At 44.6% G+C, this 24,609-nt stretch overlaps 1 protein-coding gene across 1 annotated transcript in view; it reads right to left on the bottom strand.

The window, feature by feature from the left end:
- tlx2 (T cell leukemia homeobox 2) overlaps positions 1-24,609 on the bottom strand; it is a 62,603-nt gene that overhangs the window by 18,729 nt on the left and 19,265 nt on the right. Inside the window, exon 2 of the mRNA XM_072254812.1 lies at positions 22,456-22,461. Within this exon, the coding sequence (XP_072110913.1) occupies positions 22,456-22,461 (6 nt within the window). The remainder of the gene's footprint in view (positions 1-22,455; positions 22,462-24,609) is intronic.

Raw genomic sequence — 24,609 nt, 5'->3', positions numbered from 1 at the left:
TGCAAGCAACACATTTCCCTGAATGTTTCCTTGTACCTGTGATAAATAATTGAATCTGAATCTAGACATGTGGGGGAGATTTATTCCATGTCTGAACTGATCTGTCCCTGTCCTGGGAGTGTGAGAGTGTAGGGGAAGATTTATTCTGTGCCTGAACTGACCTGTCCCTGTCCTGGGAGTGTGAGAGTGCGGGGGGAAATTTATTTAGTGTCTGATCTGTGTTGTTCCTGTCCTAAGAGTGTGTGAGTGTAGGGCGAGATTTATTCTGTGTGTGATCTGTTCTATTCCTGTCCTGGGAGTGACTGAGTGTAGGGCGAGATTTATTCTGTGCCTAACCTGTGCTTTCCTGTCCTGGGGCTGTGTGAGTGTAAGGAGAGATTTATTCTGTGCCTAACCTGTGCTTTCCTGTCCTGGGGCTGCGTGAGTGTAAAGAGAGATTTATTCTGTGCCTAACCTGTGCTTTTCTGTCCTGGAAGTGACTGAGTGTAGGGGGAGATTTATTCTGTGCCTAACCTGTGCTTTCCTGTCCTGGGAGTGAGTGAGTGAGTGTAAGGGGAGATTTATTCGGTGCCTTTCCTGTGCTTTCCTGTCCTGGGAGTGAGTGAGTGTAGGGGGAGATTTATTCTGTGTCTGATCTGTTCTATTCCTGTCCTAAGACTGTGTGAGTGTAGGGCGAGATTTATTCTGTGTCTGATCTGTGCTGTTCCTGTCCTGGGAGTGTGTGAGTGTAGGGAGAGATTTATTCTGTGCCTAACCTGTGCTTTCCTGTCCTGGGAGTGAGTGAGTGTAGGGGGAGATTTATTCTGTGCCTAACCTGTGCTTTCCTGTCCTGGGAGTGAGTGAGTGTAGGGGGAGATTTATTCTGTGCCTAACCTGTGCTTTCCTGTCCTGGGGCTGTGTGAGTGTAAAGAGAGATTTATTCTGTGCCTAACCTGTGCTTTCCTGTCCTGGGAGTGAGTGAGTGTGGGTCAAGGGCTTTACAGAGTCATGGAGTACTACAGCATGGAAACAGGTCCTTTGGCTTATCTAGGTAATGCCAAAGTGTTGTTCTGCCTAGTCCCATCGACTCACACATGGATCATAACGCTCCATGCCTCTTCCGGCTAAATACTTCTCCAAACTTCTCTCAAATGTTGCAGTCGAACCGGCATCTGCAACTTCCTCTGGCAGCTCATTCCACACTGACACCATCTTCTGAGGTGAACCTCATAGTTCGCCCTCTGTGAACTGTGAGATTCTCCATTAGGGTTCCCTGAAACATTTCATCTTTCACCTTAACCTATTTCTTCTGGTTGTAGTCTCAACCAGCCTCAGTGAATAAAGCCGGCTTGCATTTACCCTATCTATACTGATAATTTTGTATACTTCTATCAAATCCCCCCTCATTCTCTCACGCTCCAGGGTATAAAGTCTGAACCTTTTCAACCTTTCCCTGTAACTCACGTCCTCAAGTCCCAACAGCATCTTTGTAAATTTTGTCTGCACTTTATCAATCTTACAGTTATCTTTCCTGTAGATCAGTGACCAACCCTGCACACAATCGTCCAAATTTGTTCTCACCAATGTTTTATACAACTTCGACACAGTATCCCAACTCCAGCACACAGTACTTGAGAGGTAAAAGCCCGCATGCATTCATCTTATCTACACCCCCTCATAATTCTGTATACAGAACACCTATCAAATCTCCCCTCCCTCCTCATCATGCTCAGTACTCGACTGTGTGCTGAGTCAATTACTGTACGCTCTGCTCGCACATGCCTGCACGCCCAAACACCCGAGTAATCATATTGTCAACATGGCTGGTGACACAACTCATCACGAACAACGATGAGACAGCCGCTCTGCAGGAAAGCTCACCAACATCTCTGCTTTCTGGGGAGGCTGAAGGGAGATGGACTTCGCACATCCATACTCAAGGCATTCTACAGAAGTGTAATAGACTGCATCCTAACGAGCTGTAATACCGCACGTAATGGAAACTGCGCTGCGGTGGACAGAAAGGCTCTACCATGGGTGGTCAAAACTGCCCCATGCATTACCAGCACCAGCCTACCCACCATCAAGGGCATATATGAGGAAAGGGACTGGAAGAAGGCCAGTAACATCATGAAGGATCCCACCCACCCTGCTCATGGGCTGTTCGTCCCATCAGGGAGGAGGCTACACAACATCCACGCCAAGACCACCAGACTCAAAAACAGTTACTTTTCCCAAGCAGTGAGGCTGAACAACACCTCCACCCACCAACCCACCCCTCCACACCCCCAACCACCACTACTTTATCATTTCCTCAGTCACCTTATATTTCTGTGCCTAGCGTCACTTTATGGGCATACAATCAATCTGTGTATATAAGCAATCATATATATTTATATTTATTGTGTTTTTAAATTATTATTGTGTTCTTCACCTTACTGTGTTTTCTGTGCTGCCTTGGATCCAGAGTAACAATTAGTTTGTTCTCCTTTAAACTTGTGTACTGGAATTGATAGTAAATGGTCTTGAATCTCCCAGCAAAAATGTCCTAAGCTATTCACCTTTATTCTGTGTCTAATCTCCGTGGAGACTGCCGCGTTCCGGCTTTGACATAACATTTACGCAAAGAGTTAAACGAAAGCTATACTGCCGTTTCACAGCACAACACCCTGTGCTGTTTTGTTGGATTCCATGGTTGCAGCGATAAACTGGTGCACTGACTCACCGGTTGTCAGTGCCCCAGGGCTGATAGGACCCCAGATATTACCGTGCAAATTGAGATTGAATCAGGGTTGAGTCACTGATATTTCACACCTGGGTGGCATTTTATGAATGGACAAGGAGAAAGTTCTACAGAAGTATAAATTTCAAGATGTCATTTCTGCTGCAGCCTCTACTCCCTTTTCTCTCTCCTCCTGATCTACCCGATCCCCATCTTGCCCCCTCTTGCCTGTGTGTTTGAGTGGGTGGGAGGGAGGAAAGCGGCTCGTTTTGCTGTTGTTTTATTGCATGCTGTGTTCTGTTGTATCGTGTTCTTTGTTGTTCTGTTGTATCGTGTTCCTTGTTGTTCTGCTGAACATGGTGGGCAAGATATTTTGGCGCTGGAATGAGTGGTGAATCGAAAACACAAGAGATGCTGCAGATACTGGAGATCCAGAGTAACACGCTCAAAACGCTGGAGGAAATCGGCATCCATGGAAATGAATAAACAGATGGCATTTTGGGCGAGAGCCTTCTTCGGGCCCAAAATGTTGACTGTTTCTTTCTCTCCACAGATGCTGTCTAACCTGCTGAGTTCCTCCAGCATTTGGTGTGTGTGAGATGACGTTTGCAGTTTGCCCCCAGCACATCCCTAGGTTGTGTTGGTTGTTAAAGCAAATATCTCATTTCACTGTATGTTTTGATGAATAAATCTGAATCTGAAAATAATCAGAAATGTTACTGCTCCTACCCATCATCCACACACTTCTCCCACAGGTGACCTTCCTTCCAATACATAATCTACCCTCTTCTCCTATCAGAATCCACCATCTTCAAACCTTCTACCTATCATCTCCCAGCTTCTGACTCCATTCCATTCTATCAGGCACCTATTGTTCAACTTTATTTGCCTCCGAAGTGTCTGATATAATGGAGTCCTGACCAACAAAGACCTACAGGTACCTTTCCCTAGAAAATATCAGTGAATGTGTAGCATTTCTGAGAAGTTTGTGATTACTGTTATTACATCAGTTAAGGTTATTCCAAGATGTAAGTTTATGTCACCATATACTACCTTGAGATTAATTTTCTTGCAAAAAAAAATACAAATCCTGAAAATAATTTTAAAAAGTAAATAAATAATACTGAGAACGTGAGTTGCAGTGTTCTTGAAAGTGAGTCCATAGGTTGCGGGATCAGCTCAGAGGTAAGGTGAGTGAAGTTATCCGCTCTGGTTCAGGAACCCAATGGTTGAACTGTTCCTGAACCTGGTCGTGTGGGACCAAAGGTTCCTTTATCTTTATTTGATGGTAGTGATGAGAAGAGAGCATGGCCTGGATAGTAAAGGTCCTTAATAATGGAATCTGTGATGCAACCTGTCAGGATACTCTCCACTGAGTATCTATAGAACTTTCAATTCCCATTTGTAAACTCACATTTATAAATATTTATAGACAGTTAACAGTCACTAACCACTTTATTTAGGTATTTGCTTGTAAGTGCAAATACCAAATCAGCCAACCACGTGCCAGCAACTCAATGCAAAAATGCATGCAGACATGGTTGTCGTTCAGATGAAACATCAGAATGGGGAAGAAATGTGATTTAAGTTACTTTGGCCTTGGAATGATTATTGATTATTTTTCCACTGAGATTGTGTGAGACTAAAACTAGAGGTCATGAGTTAAGAATGAAAGGTGAAATGTTTAAGGGGAATGCGAGAGACGCTTCTTCACTTGGAGGGTGGTGAGAGCATGGAACGAGCTGCCAGCGCAACTGGTAGATGCGGGGTTGATTTCAACATATGAGAGAAATTTGGATAGGTACATGAATGGGATGGGTATGAAGGGTTATGATCAGGGTGCAGACTGATGGGTCTAGGCAGGTTAATGGTTTGGCACAGTCTAGATGGGCTGAAGGGCCTGTGTCTGTGCTGTTGAGGTCTATGACTCTATGGTGCCAGACAGGGTGGTTTGAATAAATCAGAAACTGCTGATACCCTGGGATTTTCACACACAACAGTCTTTAGTGTTTACTGTGGATGGAGTGAAAATGGAGGAGGAGGAGAAGATGGCAGCGCAACAGCAGCGCACGCGGCCTCTCCGGTGAATGATATCTGTAATCTGTCAAGTAGGGGACCGTGCACAATCCTGACTTGATGGAGACGGACATGAGAGTACGGAGGAACATCTGGAAAACTTCTGAAATGCCCGCTTCACTGCCGCTGCTACTGTGTGGTAACCAGAATCTCCAGAGCAGAAGGCCCCGAATCCTCGGCTTTGCTTGTTTCAGCAGCTGGGGCGAGGTCAAAGGCGCTTGGCAGAGGATGGCGCTCGGGAGGCTGTATCAGAGGGGCTGGTCGGAGGCTCAAAGTTTTCGGATGGACGGACTCAGTGTCGGCTGTGGTCAGCTGCTTCCAAGGCATCAGCAAGTTGACGGTGCCTGGAGGGTTATGGCAGGGAGTTTCTCCCTTTTGCCACCTGCTATTGGGGACTCGGGAGTCGATCAACTCAGGGACTTTGAGACTTTTTTTTACCATGCCCATGGTTTGTTCTTCATCAAATTATGGTATTGCTTTGCACTGCTGTAACTATATGTTAAAATTATGTGATTCTGTCTGTTAGTCTTTGGTTTGTCCTGTTTTCTGTGATATCACTCCGGAGAAACATTGTATCATTTCTTAATGCATTTATGCATTTCTAAATGACAATAAAAGAGGACTGTGTGTTCTCATAATCTAAATCTAAAAACAAAAAAAAAAACATTCAGGCAGTGGCAGTTCAGTGGGTGAAAATATTTTGTTAATGAGAAAGGTCAGAGGAGGATGACCAGACTGGTTCAAGTTGACAGGAAGGTGACAGTAGCTCAAATAACCACGCGTTACAACAGTGGTGTGCAGAGGAGCATCTCTGAACACAGGACATGTCAAACTTTGAAGTAGATGGACTACAGCAGCAGAAGACCATGAACACACAGAGAATGGCCACTTTATTGGATACCTCCTGTGACTAATAAAGTGGCTACTGAGTGTATAAATTCACATTCATAAACTGTAAATTAAACTGATGTGATTAGTGTTAATAAAGGAATGTAACAATTAGCCTATGTGTTACTAGGTAGAGACGGCAAAGATCAAACAGAGTGCCTGACTTTAATCCTTATTTGATGACAGCTGCTGAAAGAGGGTGGATATTTGTGTATAAGGATAACTGCACTTCAGTTTTCATTCAGATCCTCCTTTTCTGAGTCATAAATTCTGCCAATTCCACAGCAGGGATGTGAACACGTAATGCAGGTAGTAGAGAAAATATTCCACCTTTTCGGTCAAGTAAACAGAGCCTCTGAGAAAGACTGACAGAGTGTTGCACAATGACTCTGTTTCCTTAATATCCCTTTGCTTTGCAATATTCAACATTGTGTTACTTGACAAGAGCACCATTGAGGGTGTCATGGCCAGCTGCATCATGGTCTGGTATGGGAACTGCAAAGCTGTAAGACCCCTGCAAACGATTGTGTGGACTGCTGAGATGATAGTCGTAATATCTCTCTTCCACCCATCAGTAATACTTATCAAGAGCACTGCACACCCAGGGCCCTTAGCATTGTCAAGGATCCTTCCCATCTGTCCCACAACCTCTTTGAGCCCCTACCATCAAGCAGGAGGTACTGTAACATTAGGACAAGGACTGTTAGAAAGGGAAATAGCTACTTCCCCCAGGCTGTGAAACCACTGAAATCCCCGCCACCACCCAGGTCCCATCGTGTGTGAAGCGCCAGTAGCGTTATACTGTTAACTTGTATCATAAATGCACTTTATGCTTAATGTCAATCTTCTGGAATATATTTTATTATTTGTTAATTTATTTGTGGCAACATTACTTTGTGCTGTGTGAGAGTTATATGTACTGTGTTACGCACCTTGGTCTAGAGGAACATTGTTTCGTTTGGCGGTACACATGTATAGACTTGAATGACCATTAACTTGAACTTGACCTTGAGCAATATTCCTCTCCATTTCAATGGGTCATCACCTTGTTGTGGTGGAGAGGCTTTGAGTTCCTGAGATTCCAAGAGCAATACTGCCTGGAGGTTAACTCCTGGTGGGGTCACCCATGGAGGTAAGGTCAAGGGGGAGGTTCCAGACAATGTGCGATTCAGTCAAGACCTCAGTGTTGGAGCTGGCAGAAGATGATGACACATCACAACTGCAGTGAAGGTAGAGGAAAGTTGCAGTGGTGAAGGTTTCACAGTCACCTTGCACTCCACACTACTGGACCCTGACCCTGATCTACTGAGGATCATGTGGTGGCTGCCCATGTATCAGCCTCCCCCACATAAAAAAAGTCAGACACAGGCATTCTCCATTTAGGGAATCCACTGCCCCTTTAGGAGAACATCATACTCGATTTGAGTAATCACACTACTATTCGAAGAAAACGAATATTCAAACAACAGGAGGATGATAGTTACCTTGCAAAACCAGTGTTAAACCACTAGGGAGGAAACTAGTTTGCGTGGACTAGATGGGCTGAAGGATCTGCTTCTGTGCTCTAGTGCTCTTTGGCTCTATGACGTCATTTCCACTGTATCTGCCCTCAGACTCCTCCACTGCCAAGATGAGGTTAAACACACACCAGGGGAAGCGCACCTCATATTCTCCCTGGATAGTCTACAACCCAACAGCATGAGCGTTGCTATAACTTCCAGTAACTGCCTGCCCCATCTATTTGTCTCTCTTCTTCTGAGTTACCCGGCCCCTGTCACCTTCACACTCATCTCACAAATTTCCCCCCTCCCTCCTCCATTGATCCCCACCTCCCTTCCTTTATTCAATGCTCTACCTTCTTCTCCTATCAGGATTTACCATCTCCCGCCCTTTGTCACTCTCATCTATCCTCTCCCAGCTTCTGTCACCACTCCTGTTCTCCACCCTCCCTTATCTGCCAATATCTTTTTATTTGGAGTTGCGGTGTGGTGACGACTCTTCGGGCTCAATGAGCCCCACCCCACCCAGTTACACCCATGTGACCAATTAACCAATGCGTTTTTGGTTTGTGAGAGGAAACCCACATGATCACAGGAAAAACGTACAAATTCCTTACAGACGGCAGCAGAACTGAACCCAGGTTTCTTGCGCAGTAATAGTCTTATCCTAACCGCTACACTACCATGCCACCCTGGATCCACCTGTTATCTTATGCTCTTCCCCTCCCTCCACCTCTTTACACTGGCTACCTCCCCTCTATCCTCCAGTCCAGATGAAGAGTCTAGACTCAAAACATTGACTGTCCATTTCTCTCCTCAGATTCTGCTTGACCTGTTGAGTTCCTTCAGCATGTGACAACAATAAACCTTACTCACATACTTACTTACTGCCCATTATTCCATCTCTGTCTGTCCTTGGCCATCTTCCCTATGGTGCCCCATGTATGGTTCGGGGCCCTCATTTCTGCCTGTATGGGACAGCACCAAGTTCTCTTTGGCCTCTCATGTTTCCTCCGCCCATCACAGATCCAATGAAGTGCTGTCTTGGTGATGGAGTTGGCCTCTCTTCTCCTCACGTGCCCAATTGATGTCCAACACTTTTTGGTCCAGGAGGTGTTCAGGGCTTCGTTTATCGTGGCAGTAGCTTCCTCTCAGTTTCCACTACTGTCAGTCATGGAAGTCCCAGGTGGAGACTCAGGAATACCATCGCACACAGATGTCGAAGGATTCTTCATTGCTGTTTCCGTAGCAGTTTTGTTTGACCAGTCAGGGTTGTTAGCCCTGAGCTGAACCCCTGTACCTGGAGGTCTGGTGGACCACTACCACTCTTACTCTGACCTCTACTGTTTGACCTGTTTGGCATTGGTGACCCAACAAAGAGCCAAAGCACAAGATTCTGACTCTACCCAATGCAGCTCTCTGGGTCATTAAGGCACACAAGCCTCCAAACCCTATGACAAAGTTGTGGTCCTCTTGAAGAAATAATAAACCAATTTACCAAATGCAGTCTCACCAATGTGTTGTACAGTTATAACATTAGCTTTTTTTCTGGTTACCAACTCTCCTTGTAATGAATAGAAGTTGCATCCTATCACTCGTTTTAGAATATAAAAGGATGAAATGTTGGGGCTTTATAAAACACTTCTGAGGCCTCTCTTGGAGTACTGTGAATAGTTTTGGGCCCCTTGACCAAGAAAAAAATGTTCTGACATCGGAGGTAGTTCAGAGGAGGTTATCAAAAATGATTCCAGGATTGAAAGGCTTAATCATCAGAGGAATGTTTGATGACTCTGGGTCTGTACTCATTGGGACTTAGAAGAATGGTTGGGTGGGGTGGTGATCTCATTGAAGCCTAGAAAATGTTTGAAGGCCTAAATAGAGTGGGTGTTTCCTACAGTAAGGGGTCTAGGACCCGGGGCACAACCTCAGTATAGAAAGAAATCCATTTAGAGTGGAGATGAGGAAGAATTGCTTTAGCCCGAGGGTGGTGAATCTCTGGAGTTCATTGCCACAGACAGCTGTGGAGGCCAGGTCACTAGATATAGTTAAGGCGGAGGTTGATAGATTCTTGGTAAATCTGGGTGTGTAAGATTACGGGGAAAAGGCTGCAGAATGGGGTTGAGAGGGAAATGTATCAGCCATGTTCAAATGGCAGAGCAGACTTGACGGACCAAATGGCCTAATTCTGCTCCAATGTCTGATAGTCTTATAACCTCTCATTGCTGATTAATTCAGTTGCACCTTAACCATCTTTCCCACAGGCTAACCAATGGGCTGAATGGCCTAAATCTTCTCCTATTTCTTATGGTCTTAGAGTCAATGCCTCACTTGGTCTACCTTGACAAGATTGACCTTAGTCCAAGTCTATCTTGTTAAACCTCCTCTGCAATGGCGGGGGGGGGGGGGGGGGGGAGGGAAGTGGATCTAATTGAAAACTATTGAAAAATGAAAGGCCTAGATAGAGAGGAATTAGAAAGGATGTTTCCATGAGTGGGCGAGTCTGGATCCAGAGGACACAGCCTCAGAATAAAATGTCCCTTTAGAATGGAGATGAAGAGGAATTTCTTTAGCCAGAGGATAGTGAACCTGTAGAATTCATTGCCTCAAACGGCTGTGAAGGCCAAGCCATTGGGTATATTTAAAACGGGGGTTGATAAATTCTCCATTACTAAGGGCATCAAAGGCTGTGGAAGAAGACAGGAGAATACGATTGAGAGGGAAAATAAATCAGCTGTGATGAAATGAGTCGACTAAATGGACCGAATGCCTCCATTCTGCTCCTATGTCTTCAGGTTTTATAAGGTGAGGGAGGGAGATTGTAAAGAGACCAAGTGGTAAGTTGTTTTACATGGAGCATGGTGAATCTCTGGAATGCACTGTCAGAGGATGTGGGGGCAGTCAGATACAATTATGATATTTAAAAGGTGTTTTGGCAGATATTTGCAGAGGAGAGGCATGGTGAGATATGGGCCTATTGGAGTCAAATGGGATTAGCATCATTAAGTATTACAGTCACCAGGAACGTCCATTTTTGAGCTGTATGGTTCTATGAACCTCAAAATATCACTGGCATATGTCATGAAATGTGTGGCTATGTTGCAGCAGTGCATTGCAATACATTGTAATAAAAACTACACATTACACTGAGAAGTATACAGTATATAAGTTAACCAAGTAGTGCACAAAGGGAGGGGAAAAAACTGAGGTTCATGGATTCATCGTCCATTCAGAAATCTGATGGCAAAGGGGAAGAAACTGTTTGTGAAACATTGAGTGTGTGTCTTCAGACTCCTGTACCTGCTCCTTGATGGTGACAATGAGAAGAGGGCATGTCCATGGTGATGAGGGTCCTTAATGATGAGTGCCGCCTTTCTGAGGCACTGCCTTCTAAAGATGCTGGGGAGACTAGTGCCCATGATGGAGCTAGCGGAGTTTACAACTTTCTGCTGCTTTTTATCCTGTGCTGTAGCTCCCCCCCCCCCACCCACCCCACCCCCACAATACCAGACGGTGATGCAACCAGTTAGAATGCTCTCCACAGTACATCGATAGAAACTTGCGAGAGACTTTGGTGACATACTAGTTCTCAGAAATTTGACTTGCCATCTCCTGGGTAGGAAAATCCCAGAGACTCCTTCCCTGCAGCCAGCTTAGTGTTGTTGTAGCTTGTAAGACAGAATCAACCACCGATAAACCCAGCCTGATCGAGGAGACCGGTCTCAGGCTGCAGAGAGTCACTGCGAGAGCTGTTCAGACTTGTGTGCCCTTAGACTTCCTCTTGGCGCAGTGGGAACTTGTAAAAGGTTTGATTGGAAGTGTGCATGCACTACTACAAGAAAGCCACATCCAACGTCAAGTTCTCTCATCATCCAGGCCATGGTCTCTTCTTGCTGATAGTATAGGGGCAGGAGGGACAGGAGCCTTAGGTTCAGGAACAGTTAGTTATTACCCTCCAACCATCGGACCCCTGAACTGCTGTGGATAACTTCACTCACCACTGCACTGAACTGATTCTATGATCTACACACTCACGTTCAAGGACTCTTCACAACTCGTGTTCTCTATATTACTTATTTAATTTTATTTGCACAAATTGCCTTCGTTTGCACATTTGTGGTTTGCTGGTCTTTGTTTATGTATAGTTTTACATAAATTCTATTGCATTTCTCTATTTTCCTGTGAATGTCCACAAGAAAATGAACCTCAAGGTAATATAATAAATTTACTTTGGTTTTGCCATCGACTTCATTATTATAGACTATAAAAGTGATACAGGCCACATGCAAGAAAATGTGACTAGCTGGGTGGGTACAGTGAACAGCATAGACTGGATGGGCCAAGTGCTCTGTACCTGTGTGTTGTATTGCTCTAACTCTTTATAACAATTACACCATTGGGTTATTCCTCAAGTGCTCATCTATCAATTTCACAGCTAACTCAGAAACTCAGTGGTCAATTTATCAAGATAAGAAGATTATTTTCCAGGGAATATTCCTATGTTGTTCCATATCTTACTCTACACCCTCTCTTTCAATCGCTTAAGTATCCCTGATTAAAATTCCTCAGGTCTGGACAGCCATGCCTTTTTTTGTTTCATTTGAGAGATAAGACCATAAGACATAGGAACAGAATGATGCCACTCAGCCCATTGAGAAAGCTCCATCATTTGATCATGGCTGAATTATTTCCCTCTCAACCTCATTCTCCTGCTGAAACCTCAATAGGTACTTGATTCTTACTAATCAAGAACCGATCAACCTCCACTTTAAATATACCCAATGACTTAGCCTCCACGGCTCTCTGTACCAATGAATTCCACAGATTCACCACCCTCTGGCTAAAGAAATTCTTCTTCATCTTCATTCGAAAGAGAAGTCCTTGCATCCTGAGGCAATGCCCTCTGGTTGGCTGGTGGCGCAGTGAGATCAGTGCCGGGCTCGAAAACGGAGGTTCCCCTGTTCAGTCCAGTGGCAGACCGCCCCCGTGCACGCTCTCCATCCGCGACGGGTTGATGTCGAGCTCGCAACTCGGTCTCGTAAAATAATACTGCGAAATGTCTGTGCGAGGAGTGGCGCCCCACACAGCCCTTCCAACTCCGCCTTGTAAGGCATGAAAATGCCCAACGCCGGCCTCTCAGGTCTGAGTCGACGTCATCATCATCATCATCTGGTCCTGGACTCTCCCACCACTGGAAACATCCTCTACACATCCAGCCTATTTAGGACTTTCAATATTCAATAGATTTGAATGAGATAACCCTGAATTCTTCTAAACTCCAGACTCCTCTGGCCTAACGAGCCTGGGCCGCCCATTTATACCCATGTGACCAATTAACCTACTCACCCATATATCTTTGAAATCTCAGACGGAACTAGAAGGAGGAAGGGACCCAGAGGGAGGTGATAGGCAGGTGAGAAGAGGTAAGGAGCCAGAGTGGGGAATAGAAGAAGAGGAGAGGGGGAGGGATTTTTTTACTGGAAGGAGAAATCGATATCCATGCCATCAGGCTCGAGACTATTCAGACCACAAAATCAAAAATCTCCCTCTTTGACTGAAGTTTTGGACATTAATTTTGCCATGGATGGTCCCAAGCCTGGATGTGAAAGGAGGAGGGTTGGACATAGGGCTAGCAACTCCATCCTGTATAAACCCAGAGCCACAGCGACACCAGCAGAAGCTCTAAAGAATTCATCCCTTGGACAGTAAGGATACACCGAGAAGATGGACTACATGTGGAAACAATGTGAAAGACTGGCCCAGGACAGATGACTCCATTGAGCTGCTGTGGGCAGCGTACATCCCCGGCTGGGGTGATGGTGCTTTTTTTTTTAGACATTCTGCTATAAATCTAGGGCACAACAATGTCATTTTTTTTCAGCATTCCTGTGAAATGGTATTAGGACATTTTACAACCTAAATGTATTATATAAAATACATTCTAAGGTTATTGAATAAACCCAGAATGCAGAGCCCCTTTATCAGCTCTATTGTCCTTTATACACTGTTATTAAATACGGTAGGTAAATTGCCTCAAACAAATGCCACCTAGATTAGAGGCAATATCCCCTCTAATACTTTTTACAGCTGTGTGGACCAAGCATTGCTCTGATCAGGAAATCTTTACACAGCCTGAAAACTGTGCTGCACTTTAAATGTTAAAAAGATTCCAGCTGCATGGCAACAAGGGCTACGTGCATGGGAGTATTTCAGTTACTGTGCGGCCGCGATCCTGCACAGCTTAGAAGGAACAGTGATTAGAGGGTGTTATCTCTAAGATGAAGATAATGGAAAAACATGGCTTGCTTTCCCTGGAGCAGCTGAGTCTGAGGGGAGACTTAATAGAAGCTTATAAAGCCATTGGAGGTAGACAGCCAGTATATTTTTATCAGGTCAAAATGTCTAATACTGAAGGTCGTGCATTTAAGGTGAGGGGGTAAGGTCAAAAGGGATGTCCCTGGTAAGTATTTTACACAGGGCGTGGGTGCCTGGAATGGGCTGCCAGGGGTGGTAGTGGGGACAAAAATGATAGAGGCACTCCTGAGGCTCTTAGATGGGTACAAGAACACAGAGAGAATGGAGGGATATGTGTCACATGCAGGCAGAAGTAATAGTTCTATTTCTTCTGCCTTCAGCCTCTGAGTTGAGTGAAGTCCATTAAGAACAGATGAGGAAAAATTTCTTTAGCCAGAGGGTGGTGAATCTATGGAATTGGGCTGTGCAGGCTAAGTCATAGGGTATGATTAAAGCAGAGGTTGATAGATCCTTGATTAGTCGTGCCGTCAAAGGTATGGGGAGAAGACAGGAGAATGCGGTCAAGAGGGATGATGGATCAGCCATGATGGAATAGGAGAGCAGATTCGATGGGCCAAATGGAATAATATTGCTCCTATGTCTTATGGCCTTATAGTCTTAACATTGTGGTCAAATGATCTGTTTCTGTGCTGTTCTATCCTCCATTGAGTCTTCCCCAGGCTAGGTTAGGATTAATGCATTGTGACCAATGCTAATCCATTGGATTTCAGATTTTAGATACAGTTATTTATCACATGTATAGTGAAACATACAGTGAAATGCGTCTTTATGTGTTAACAACCAGCACAACCTAAGGAGGTGTTGGGGGATGCCCACAAGTGTTGCCATACATTCTGGTGCCAACATACATGCTGACCATGTCCCACAGAACACAACAAGTAACGAAACAACGACAGCAAAATAAGCCACATTCCTCCACCCACGCACATACACTGTTGTCCAACACCAGGACAGGCCACCTCCAGCCCCCAGCCTCCATTTTGTACACTCACTGGCCACTTTATTGAGGACAGGAGGTACCTGCTAAAGTGATATCTGAGCGTATGTTCATGGTTTTCTGCTGCTGTCGCCCTTCCACTTCAAGGTTTGAAGTGTTGTGCATTCAGAAATTCTCTTCCACATACCACTGCTGTAAAGCATGGTTATTTGAGTTACCATCACTTTTCTGTCAGCTTGAACCAGCCTGGCCATTCTCCTCTGAACTCTGTCATTAACCAAGCATTTTCACCCACAGAACTGCTGCTCACTGGATGTTTTTTGTTTTTCCCACCATGCTCTATAAACTCTAGTGACTCTTGTGCATAAAAATCCCAGGAGATCAGCAGTTTCTAAGATACTCAAACCACCCCATCTGGCACCAATAATTAATCCACGGTCAAAGTCACTTAGATTACATTTCTTCCCCTTCTGATATTTGGTCTGAACAACAACTGAACCTCTTGACCATGTCTGCATGCTTTTATGCATTGAATTGCTGCCACATGATTGGCTGTTAGATACTTGCATTAAAGAGCAAGGGTACTGGTGTACCTAATAAAGTGGCCACTGAGTGTAGAGGCCATAAGTTCAAAGTAAGGAGGGGTGGAGGTAAGAATCCAAAAGGACCTGAAGGGCAACTTCTTCACGGAGAATGTGGTGGGTGTGTAGAATGAGCTAACAGAGGAAGTAGTTGAGACAGGCGCAATAACAAGATTTAAAAGACAGTTGGACAGACACATAGGAAAGGTCTAGTGCAGGGGTTCCCAGCCTTTTTTATGCCATAGACCCCTACCATTAGCTGAGGGCCCCGCAGACCCCAGGTTGGGAACCCCTGGTTTAGAAGAATATGGGTCAAACACACAGGCAAATAGGACTAGCTCAGATGGGAACTTGTTCAGCAGGAGTGAGATGAGCCAAAGGGCCTTTTTCTGTGCTGTGCTATGCCTGTATGACCCTCTCCTCCCTAATTCTAAATCCTCCCCTACCATATCCTGTCCCTATTTCTATATAGCTCTCCCTGCAGCTTCCTACAGAACCACCACTCCCTGCTCCCACCACCAGCCACCTCTGCCTTAAGCCAACTAAGTGCAGAACTTTTGGTAAAATTCCCCTGGCTCTTTCTGCCAAATCACTTTAATAATTGCATTATCATTCCCTCTAATAACTTCTGAAATTCTGAGCCAATTACTGTCACTTTGAAGGAGCCTGGGACTGATTTTCTGTTGACAGATAAATAATTGAGAGTTTTCATTGTTATCTGGATTCAGAGAATAACTTTGAGGCCATTATGAAACTAACATCATGCAGCCACAAACACTGTATATTGACCCAAAATAACACAGATGAAGTTATCTAAAAACAAAGTACAAAAATAAATCACTGGTGAAATAGATTAAGTAAAACTGGTGCTGAAATTGAAAAATTGAGTGAAACTATTGACCTTACAATCATTTGACTGGCCTTCAAAACTGCATTTCCTATGATTCACCGACTTCAGTAAAACACACTGACAATGAACAGCGGATCTCCAAAAGGTGATATCTCAGAAAGGCGATAACCACCATTAGGGACCTCTGTTCTCAAACTGCGAGGGTGTACGGCCTCACAGCAGCTGAAATGCTCACACGCACATATCCTTTGTTGCTGTGCAGCTGGAATTTTCTTTTATATGATGTTAAATAATGTGCCATGCAGTTTTCAGGCCATGTAAAAATTTCCTGCTCAGAGCAATGGTTGGTCTGCGCAGTTGCAAAAAAAAATAGAAGAACGTTGCCCAGGATATGCATCAGGGAGGAGGTACAGGAGATAGAAGACACACACTCAGTGATTCAGTAACGGCTCCTTCTTCTCCTCTGGTATCAGATATCTGATATATCCCATGTACACTACCTCACTATTTCTTTCCATCTCATTTTGAACTACTTTAATTTCAATTATATATATATAAAATATTGTAAATTGTAGTTTTTTATTATGTATTGCAATGTACTGCTGCTGCTGATAAACAAGAAATTTTACAACAGATGTCAGTGATATTAAACCTGATTCTGATTTCCTTCTATATGATGATACATCCAGTTTGGAGATTAGTGATTATAAAACAGGATAGAGAAAATGCTGCATTTCCTGTAAACCATATTTCTTTTCTTTCAACTTGCACTACTTTTTCATGTAAGTTATAAGACAAAGGAGCAGAAGTCGGCCATTCGGCCCATCGAGTCTGTTCCACCATTTTATCATGAGCTGATCCATTCTCCCATTTAGTCCCACTCCCCCGTCTTCTCACCATAACCTTTGATGCCCTGGCTACTCAGATACCTATCAATCTCTGCCTTAAATACACCCAATGACTTGGCCTCCACTGCTGCCCATGGCAACAAATTCCATAGATTCACCACCCTCTGACTAAAAAAATTTCTTCGCATTTCTGTTCTGAATGGGCGCCCTTCAATCCTTAAGTCATGCCCTCTCATACTAGACTCCCCCATCATGGGAAACAACTTTGCCACATCCACTCTGTCCATGCCTTTCAACATTTGAAATGTTTCTATGAGGTCTCCCCTCATTCTTCTAAACTCCAAGGAATACAGTCCAAGAGCGGACAAACGTTCCTCATATGTTAACCCTCTCAATTCCGGAATCATTCTAGTGAATCTTCTCTGTATAGTGTATAGAACACAGAAAATTACAGCACAAGAGAGGCCCTTCAGCACAGGATGTTGTGCTGACCTTTTAATCTATTCTAAAATCAATCTAATCCTTTCCTCCTACATAGCCCTCCGTTTTTCTATCACACATGTGCCTATCTAAGAGATTATTAAATACCGTTAATGTATCTGTCTCTACCATCATCCTAGCCAGGGCGTTCCATGCATTCACCACTCTCTGTGAAAAGAGCCTGTCTCTCACAATCCCTTATACTTTCCTTCAATCACCTTAAAATTATGTATTGTAACTGCTGAAGAAAAATTAAATTTCCTTTGCTTTAATACCCTGGACCAGGCAGATGACAAACTTGAACTTGAAATACAAATTTGGACCCGCCTGTATGCAAATAAACTTCTAGAAACAGAAAGCAAGTTTCTGCAGCTATGCACACATATATTAAGCATATGCAAATTTCCGCAAGTATGGGCACATACAGTACTGTGCAAAAGTTTTAGGCCATATACAGTATTTAGCTAGGGTGCCCAAGACCTTTGCACAGTAGTGTAGTAATTTTATGTATTGCACTGTACCGCTGCCGCGAAAAAAAAACAAATTTCATGACATATGTGAGTGATGATAAACCTGATTCTGATCTGGGTCTCTATTGTGGACTGAGAGTGGGAAGGGGGCAGGGAGAGGGGAATCATGGTGGAGAGGGAGTGGAAAGCACCAGAGAGACATTCCCTGATGATCAATAAACCAATTGTTTCAAACGAAATGACCTTGTCGGATGTCTCAGGGCTGGGTGTGTCTGCACGTACGCCATTCCCACCGCTGGCACTCCTTCTCTGCCACCTGTCCCTCAGCCCTGCAGCAGCGCTCCACCCTCGCTATTCTCAACATCCCTTGCCGCCCACAAGATTTATAAACTCGCTCTCCTCCACGCTGGCAATTACCGCACTGTGCAAAATTTTTTGGCACCCTAGCTATATATATCTGAACCTAAGACTTTCGCACTGTTGTGTACAGTATATTAAGTATGTGCGATACCTCGAGATAAATAATCTATCTGATCATATACATTATGTGCAACGCGAACACACAGTGTTGGCGGAACTCAGCTATGGCTCTGCCGTCGTCCTTTCCTGCCCTGATGAAGGGTCCTGGCCCGCAACGTCGACTGCTTATTCCCCTCCAAAGCTGCAATTTGACCTGTTGGGTATTTTGTGGGGTTGCTCTGGATTTCCACTGTTTGCAGAATCTCGTGCTTAGATACATTATATACAACTTTTAATTTTTTTTACAGATAAATTAATATCGCTGAAGATCTACTTGTGGGGAGAATGTTTCTTTTTGCTGATAAAACTGCGAGCCGATAATGAATATCATTTATATCATTTACACTTTCAAAAAAAAAGTACAACAGAACCCTTCATTTTTACTTAAAAGATGCGCTGGTCAGAGATGTTTTGTTTTGTCGACTTTAAACGGGTTCATCCAGATTGTGAACGCTGCTCTCTTCACGCCCTCTCGGATGGTAGCGGCGAGTAGTAAATCGGACGAAGTTTACGTAACTTCCGGTTATTACTGATTTCAATTTTATTGCGTTTCAGAGGAAATCGATGAAGTTCATTCCTGAAGTAACTTGCAAAATACAATTAGCATTCAGAAACTCGAACACGCGAGCACACACACACACACACACACACACAAACACACATTCACACGCACACATTCACACACACTGCACATGCACATACACAGCGCACACATGCACACACACAATAACACGCACACACTGGCACAGACTGCATGTGTAAGTGTGCGTTAAGAGAGGAACGGCCTTGGCTGTCTGCACAATAAATAGATAGATATTTAGACAGACTGATAGATAGACAGATAGATATGTATACATTAAAGCGTTTATAAACAAACATAGTAATAATTTCTCCAATCAAGAACACGGAATAATTTAACCACAAATTACCAGCCGTATCTTATAGTTTTCTCTGAATCTTGACCTCAGTTGTCAGCGCAGAAATTGTCAAAGCTCACCTCAGCATCAGAATCTGAATCAGGTTTAACATCTCTGGCATATGTCGTGAAATGCGTTGTCTGCGCCGGCAATACATTGGAATACATAACAGAAAACGGATAAATCACAATTAGAAATATAAATATTTCCCCAACCCGTTTCCAACTGTTCGCTTTCCATGCCACAAATAAAATGAAGATGGAGCACTTGTTATCTGAGGTTGGAATTGAATGCTGAAAAGGAAACAATTTTGTTTGCAATAGATACAAACTGAGAACACGGACCGCACACCCGCCACGCACCCGTTCACAAGCACACGCTAAACCCGCTCTCGGATATCAAGTACTGTTTACTCCGGTCGGTATAACATTAAACACACAACAGATCAGTTAACTATTTCTGACGCACAATATTTGGCAGGGAATTTATAACATTACTAATATAAAATTGTACAATTACTTAGTTATATTTATCGAGACAATTAATTCATTGCTTAGTTTAGTTTTTATGTACTCGCTTTTGTAATTCACTTCTTCTTAAATCCATCACCCCTACTGGGACAAAGGCCGCCGACAGCAGATTGCTAGAGTCCCCTGTCCTGGGACAGTCTTTCGAATTGCCCCAGGTGTAGCCCATCCTCTCTCCCGGGGATGAGGTCTTTGGAGCTTCTGTTGGAGTTTCGTTTCTGTAGCTCTGGGTTTTGACGGAATGGGTGGGGGTTGCTAGCCCCGTGTCCAACCCTCCTCCATTCACAGCAGGACTTGAAATCGTCCATGGCGGAGTTTTATAGTTCACTTCGGTCAGATAAACAACATCGCGCGCGCGCGCGTGTGTGTGTGTGGGGGGGGGGGAAGCTTTCCAAAGCATTTCAATACATAATTATTAAATTGCGTTATTATTATGGTACCGAGGCACAGTCATAAACTCTGAATGTCATCTATGCAGATCATTTCATTACAACAGTGCGCTGAGGTAGTACAAGACAGAGCGATTAGGTTAAGCGTAGTGGTTAGCCCAACGCACTACCCAGGTTCGATTCCCGCTGCTGTCTGTAAGGAGTACGTCGTACGTTCTCCCCGTGACCGCGTGGGTTTCCCCGGATGCTCCGGTTTCCTCCCACGGTCAAAAGACCAATCGGTTGATAGGGTAATTGCTCATTGTGAATTGTCCTGTGACTAAATCGGGGAATTGCTTGGCGGCGGGGCACGAAGGCCGGAAAGGTCTATTCCTCACTGTGTCTCAATAAATAAATAATATAACATAACGCAGAATAAATACAAGTATCATTTATTTAAGTAATACTTCGTGTTTCTATAAACTTCACTGTTTTTTTAAATTCAACGCTCACCCTGCCCTTCGCTGTGTCCGAGGAGTGAATACGATGATGCGGCCTTTAGTAATGGTCGTCTGTTTCCGTGTGCTGTCGTATGGGTTAAGCGCGGATTCAAAGTTCAAAGTTCAAAATAAATTTATTATCAAACTACATGTATGTCACCATATGCTACCCTGAGATTCATTTTCTTTCGCAGGTTGTGGAATCAGTTCAGAGTTGATTTGAGTGAAATTATCCACGCTGGTTCAGGAGCCGGATGTTTGAAGGGTAAAAACTGTTCCTGAGCCGGTGGTGTGTGGCCCGAGGTGAGGATTTGATGGTTCAGAAGGCTGGGTACACTTTTACACGCACAGGGAGAGTGAGTAAACACGAGGAATTCTGCAGATGCTGGAAATTCAAGCAACACACATCCAAGTTGCTGGTGAACGCAGCAGGTCAGGCAGCATCTCTAGGAAGAGACGTTTCGGGCCGAGACCCTTCGTCAGGACTGCCTGGCCTGCTGCGTTCACCAGCAACTTTGATATGTGTTGGGAGAGAGAGTAGACGGTACTGAAGCAACACACATCAAAGTTGCTGGTGAACGCAGCAGGCCAGGCAGCATCTCTAGGAGGAGGTACAGTCGACGTTTCAGTACTGAATGTGGGAGGGCAGAGGGATTCGATCATTCGTCCCTGAACTCCGTGACAGTAGCTTCATAAGTACGCTGGCGCTGTGATAACACACGAGCCACGGCACCCAGTATTAACAAAAACACCAGACGTCCAGCAATTCCGCAGAGCATGTACAACTCCTAATTGCATTTTTGGACAAAACCTTCAAAACATTTTTAAAAAGAGATACAGCACGGGAACAAACCCTCCCTGTCCCAACGAGTCTGCGCTGCTCAATTACACCCATGTGACCAACTAACGCTTACCCCTTTGCAATGTGAGAGGAAACCGGAGCGCCCGGAGGAAATTCACACGGTCAGGGGAAATCGTACAGGCAGCAGCGGCAATTGAAATCCAGTCTCTAGCGCTGTAGAGCGTTACGCTTGCCGCTACGCAATTCTACCCCCGCCCCTTTGCCTACGCATATCGCTCGCACATCCCCACTTATTCGTGCACATTGATTTTTGTTAGTTTAATAATGAAAATCGAAAATAATCCAGCTACTTTCTATTATTTTATGCACATTTCCGGCAGAACTGTACGCAAAACAAAGCCCGCAAGTAAAGAGGATGTACTTTAAAGCAATTACTATCACTAAGGAGAAAGTTACGGCAGACAACAGAGGATCCGAAAGCGAATCGACGCCGCGGACCTGCTCACCTGCATTCCAGTGATAGAGCGAGTTGGCTGCAGGGATAGTGGTTTCATATACTCGGCACGACGTTCAACAAATGAATTAATAATTCGTATGATATGAATAGCGTAGATATCCCCTCACACACAATATATAGCAGGCTTGTTCACTAATTCACGCAGACTATCTGTCCCGAGTGTATTTCCTGCCGCGATTATTTTGTATAAAGGCACGAATGATTTTATTATTATTTTTTATTTTAGATGTTATTTATAAATTGATAGCGGTGGATTTAGTGCTGTTTGAAACACAATGCTGCATTTGGGGTTTCCTTGTCTTTGAATAACAGCGAAGCCCCCGGTTGCAGGCGCAGGACACGTTAAGGCAAAGGTTGTGTCGCTAATATTTGGGATTAGAAAAGCCCTTTGGCTCGTACGCTGTTATTGAATGACTGGAAAATTTACAAGATTGTAGATTGCTTATAATATCATCATCATTATGTGCCCTGGTGTATGACAGGGGCGATCATGGTCCCATGATCATGATTGTTCTTGGCATTTTTTTCCTAGAGAAGTGGTTTGCCATTGCGTTCTTCGGCACCACGTCTTTGCAATTCAAGTGACCTCAGCCATGATCAATACTCTTCAGAGATTGTCTGCCTGGCGTCAGCGGTCGCATAACCAGGACTTGTGATATGCACCAGCTGCTCATACGACCATCCACCACCTGCCCCCATGGCTTCACGTGACCCTGATCGGGGTAGGGTGGGAGGACTTAGCAGGTGCTACACCTTGCCTGAGGGTGACCTATAGGCTAGCGGAGGGAGGGAAAGCCTTACGCCTCCTTTGGTAGACGCGCATCTTTACCCCGCCACCCACTTTTGTAAGAGCACATACAAAATGCTGGGGGTACACAGCAGGTCAGGAAGCATCTATGGAGGGGAGTAAACAGTGGATATTTCAGGCCGAGGCCGTTAATCAGGACTGGAAAGGACGAGGGGGGGGGGGGGCGTGGAGAGAATGGCTCAGAAATACAGCGAGAAACATGTGTCTCACACAGACCATGAGACCATAAGACATAAGTACAGAATTAAGCCATTCAGCCCATCGAGTCTACTCCACTATTCCATCATGAATGATCCAGGATCCTCCCGCCCCTCCGCATTTAATGAAATCCTCCCCCCCCCCACCGCATTCTTCTAAATTCCAGTGAGTACAAGCCCAAAGCTGCCAAACGCTCCTCATATGTAGAAACATAGAAAATCTACAGCACAATACGGGCCCTTCGGCCCACAAAGCTGTGCTGAACATGTCCTTACCTTAGAAATTACCTAGGGTTATACATAGTCCTCTACTTTTTCTCAGCACCATGTAACTATCCAGGAGTCTCTTAAAACACCCTATCATATCTGCCTCCATCACCGTCGCCGGCAGCCCATTCCATGGACTCACCACTCTCTGCGTAAAAAACTTACTCCTGACATCTCCTCTGTACCTACTTCCAAGCACCTTAAAACTCTGCCCTCTCATGCTAGCCATTTCAGCCCTGGGAAAAGCCTCTAACTATCCACACGATCAATGCCTCACATCATCTTATACACCTCTATCAGATCACATCTCATCCTCCGTCTCTCCAAGGAAAAAGGGCCGAGTTCATTCAACCTATTCTCATAAGGCATGCTCCTCGATCCAGGTAACATCCTGGTAAATCTCCTCTGCACCCTTTCTATGGTTTCAACATCCTTTCTGTAGTGAGGTGACCAGAACTGAGCACAGTACTCCAAGTGGGGTCTGACCAGGGTCCTATATAGCTGCAACATTACCTCTCAGCTCCTCAATTCAATCCCACAATTGATGAAGGCCAATCCACCGTATGCTTTCTTAACCACAGAGTCAAACTGCACAGTAGCTTTGAGTATCCTATGGACTTGGACCCCAAGATTCCTCTGATCCCCCACGCTGCCAAGAGTCTTACCATCATATTTGATCTACCAAAATGAACCACCTCACACTTATCTGAGTTGAACTCCATCTGACACTTCTCAGCCCAGATTTGCATCCTATCAATGTCCCGCTATAACCTCTGACAGCCCTCCACACTATCCACAACACTCCCAACATATGTGTCATCAGCAAATTTACTAACATATCCCTCCACTTTTTCATCCAGGTCATTTAAAATAAATGAAAAGAGTAGGGTTCTCAGAACAGATCCCCGAGGCACACCATTGGTCACCGACCTCCATGCAGAATATGACCCATCTACAACCACTCTCTGCCTTCTGTGGGCAAGCCAGTTCTGGATCCACAAAGCAATGTCCCCTTGGATCCCATGCCTCCTTACTTCCTCAATAAGCTTTGCATGGGGTACCATATTAAATGCCTTGCTGAAATCTATATACACTACATCTACTGCTCTACCTTCAACGTGTTTAGTCACATCCTCAGAAAATTGAATCAGGCTCATAAGGCATGACCTACCTTTGACAAAGCCATGCTGGCTATTCATAATCATATTATGCCTCTCCAAATGTTCATAAATCCTGCCTCTCAGGATCTTCACCATCAACTTACCAGCCACTGAAGTAAGACTCATTGGTCTATTATTTCCTGGGCTATCTCTACTCCCTTTTTTGAACAAGGGAACAACACCTGCAACCATCCAATCCTCCAGAACCTCTCCTGTTCCCGTTGATGATGCAAAGATCATTGCCAGAGGCTCAGCAATCTCCTCCCTCGCCTCCCACAGTAGCCTGGGGTATATCTCATCTGGTCCCGGCGACTTATCCAACTTGCTCCAGCACATCCTCTTTCTTAATGCTCAAGCTTTTCAGTCCGCTGTAAGTCACCTCTAC

This window comes from Mobula birostris, chromosome 4 (assembly GCF_030028105.1).
Source record: "Mobula birostris isolate sMobBir1 chromosome 4, sMobBir1.hap1, whole genome shotgun sequence".
Lineage (NCBI taxonomy): Eukaryota > Metazoa > Chordata > Chondrichthyes > Myliobatiformes > Myliobatidae > Mobula > Mobula birostris.
Note: the sequence above shows the minus strand (reverse complement) of the source record. Positions and strands in the feature narration are given on the sequence as shown.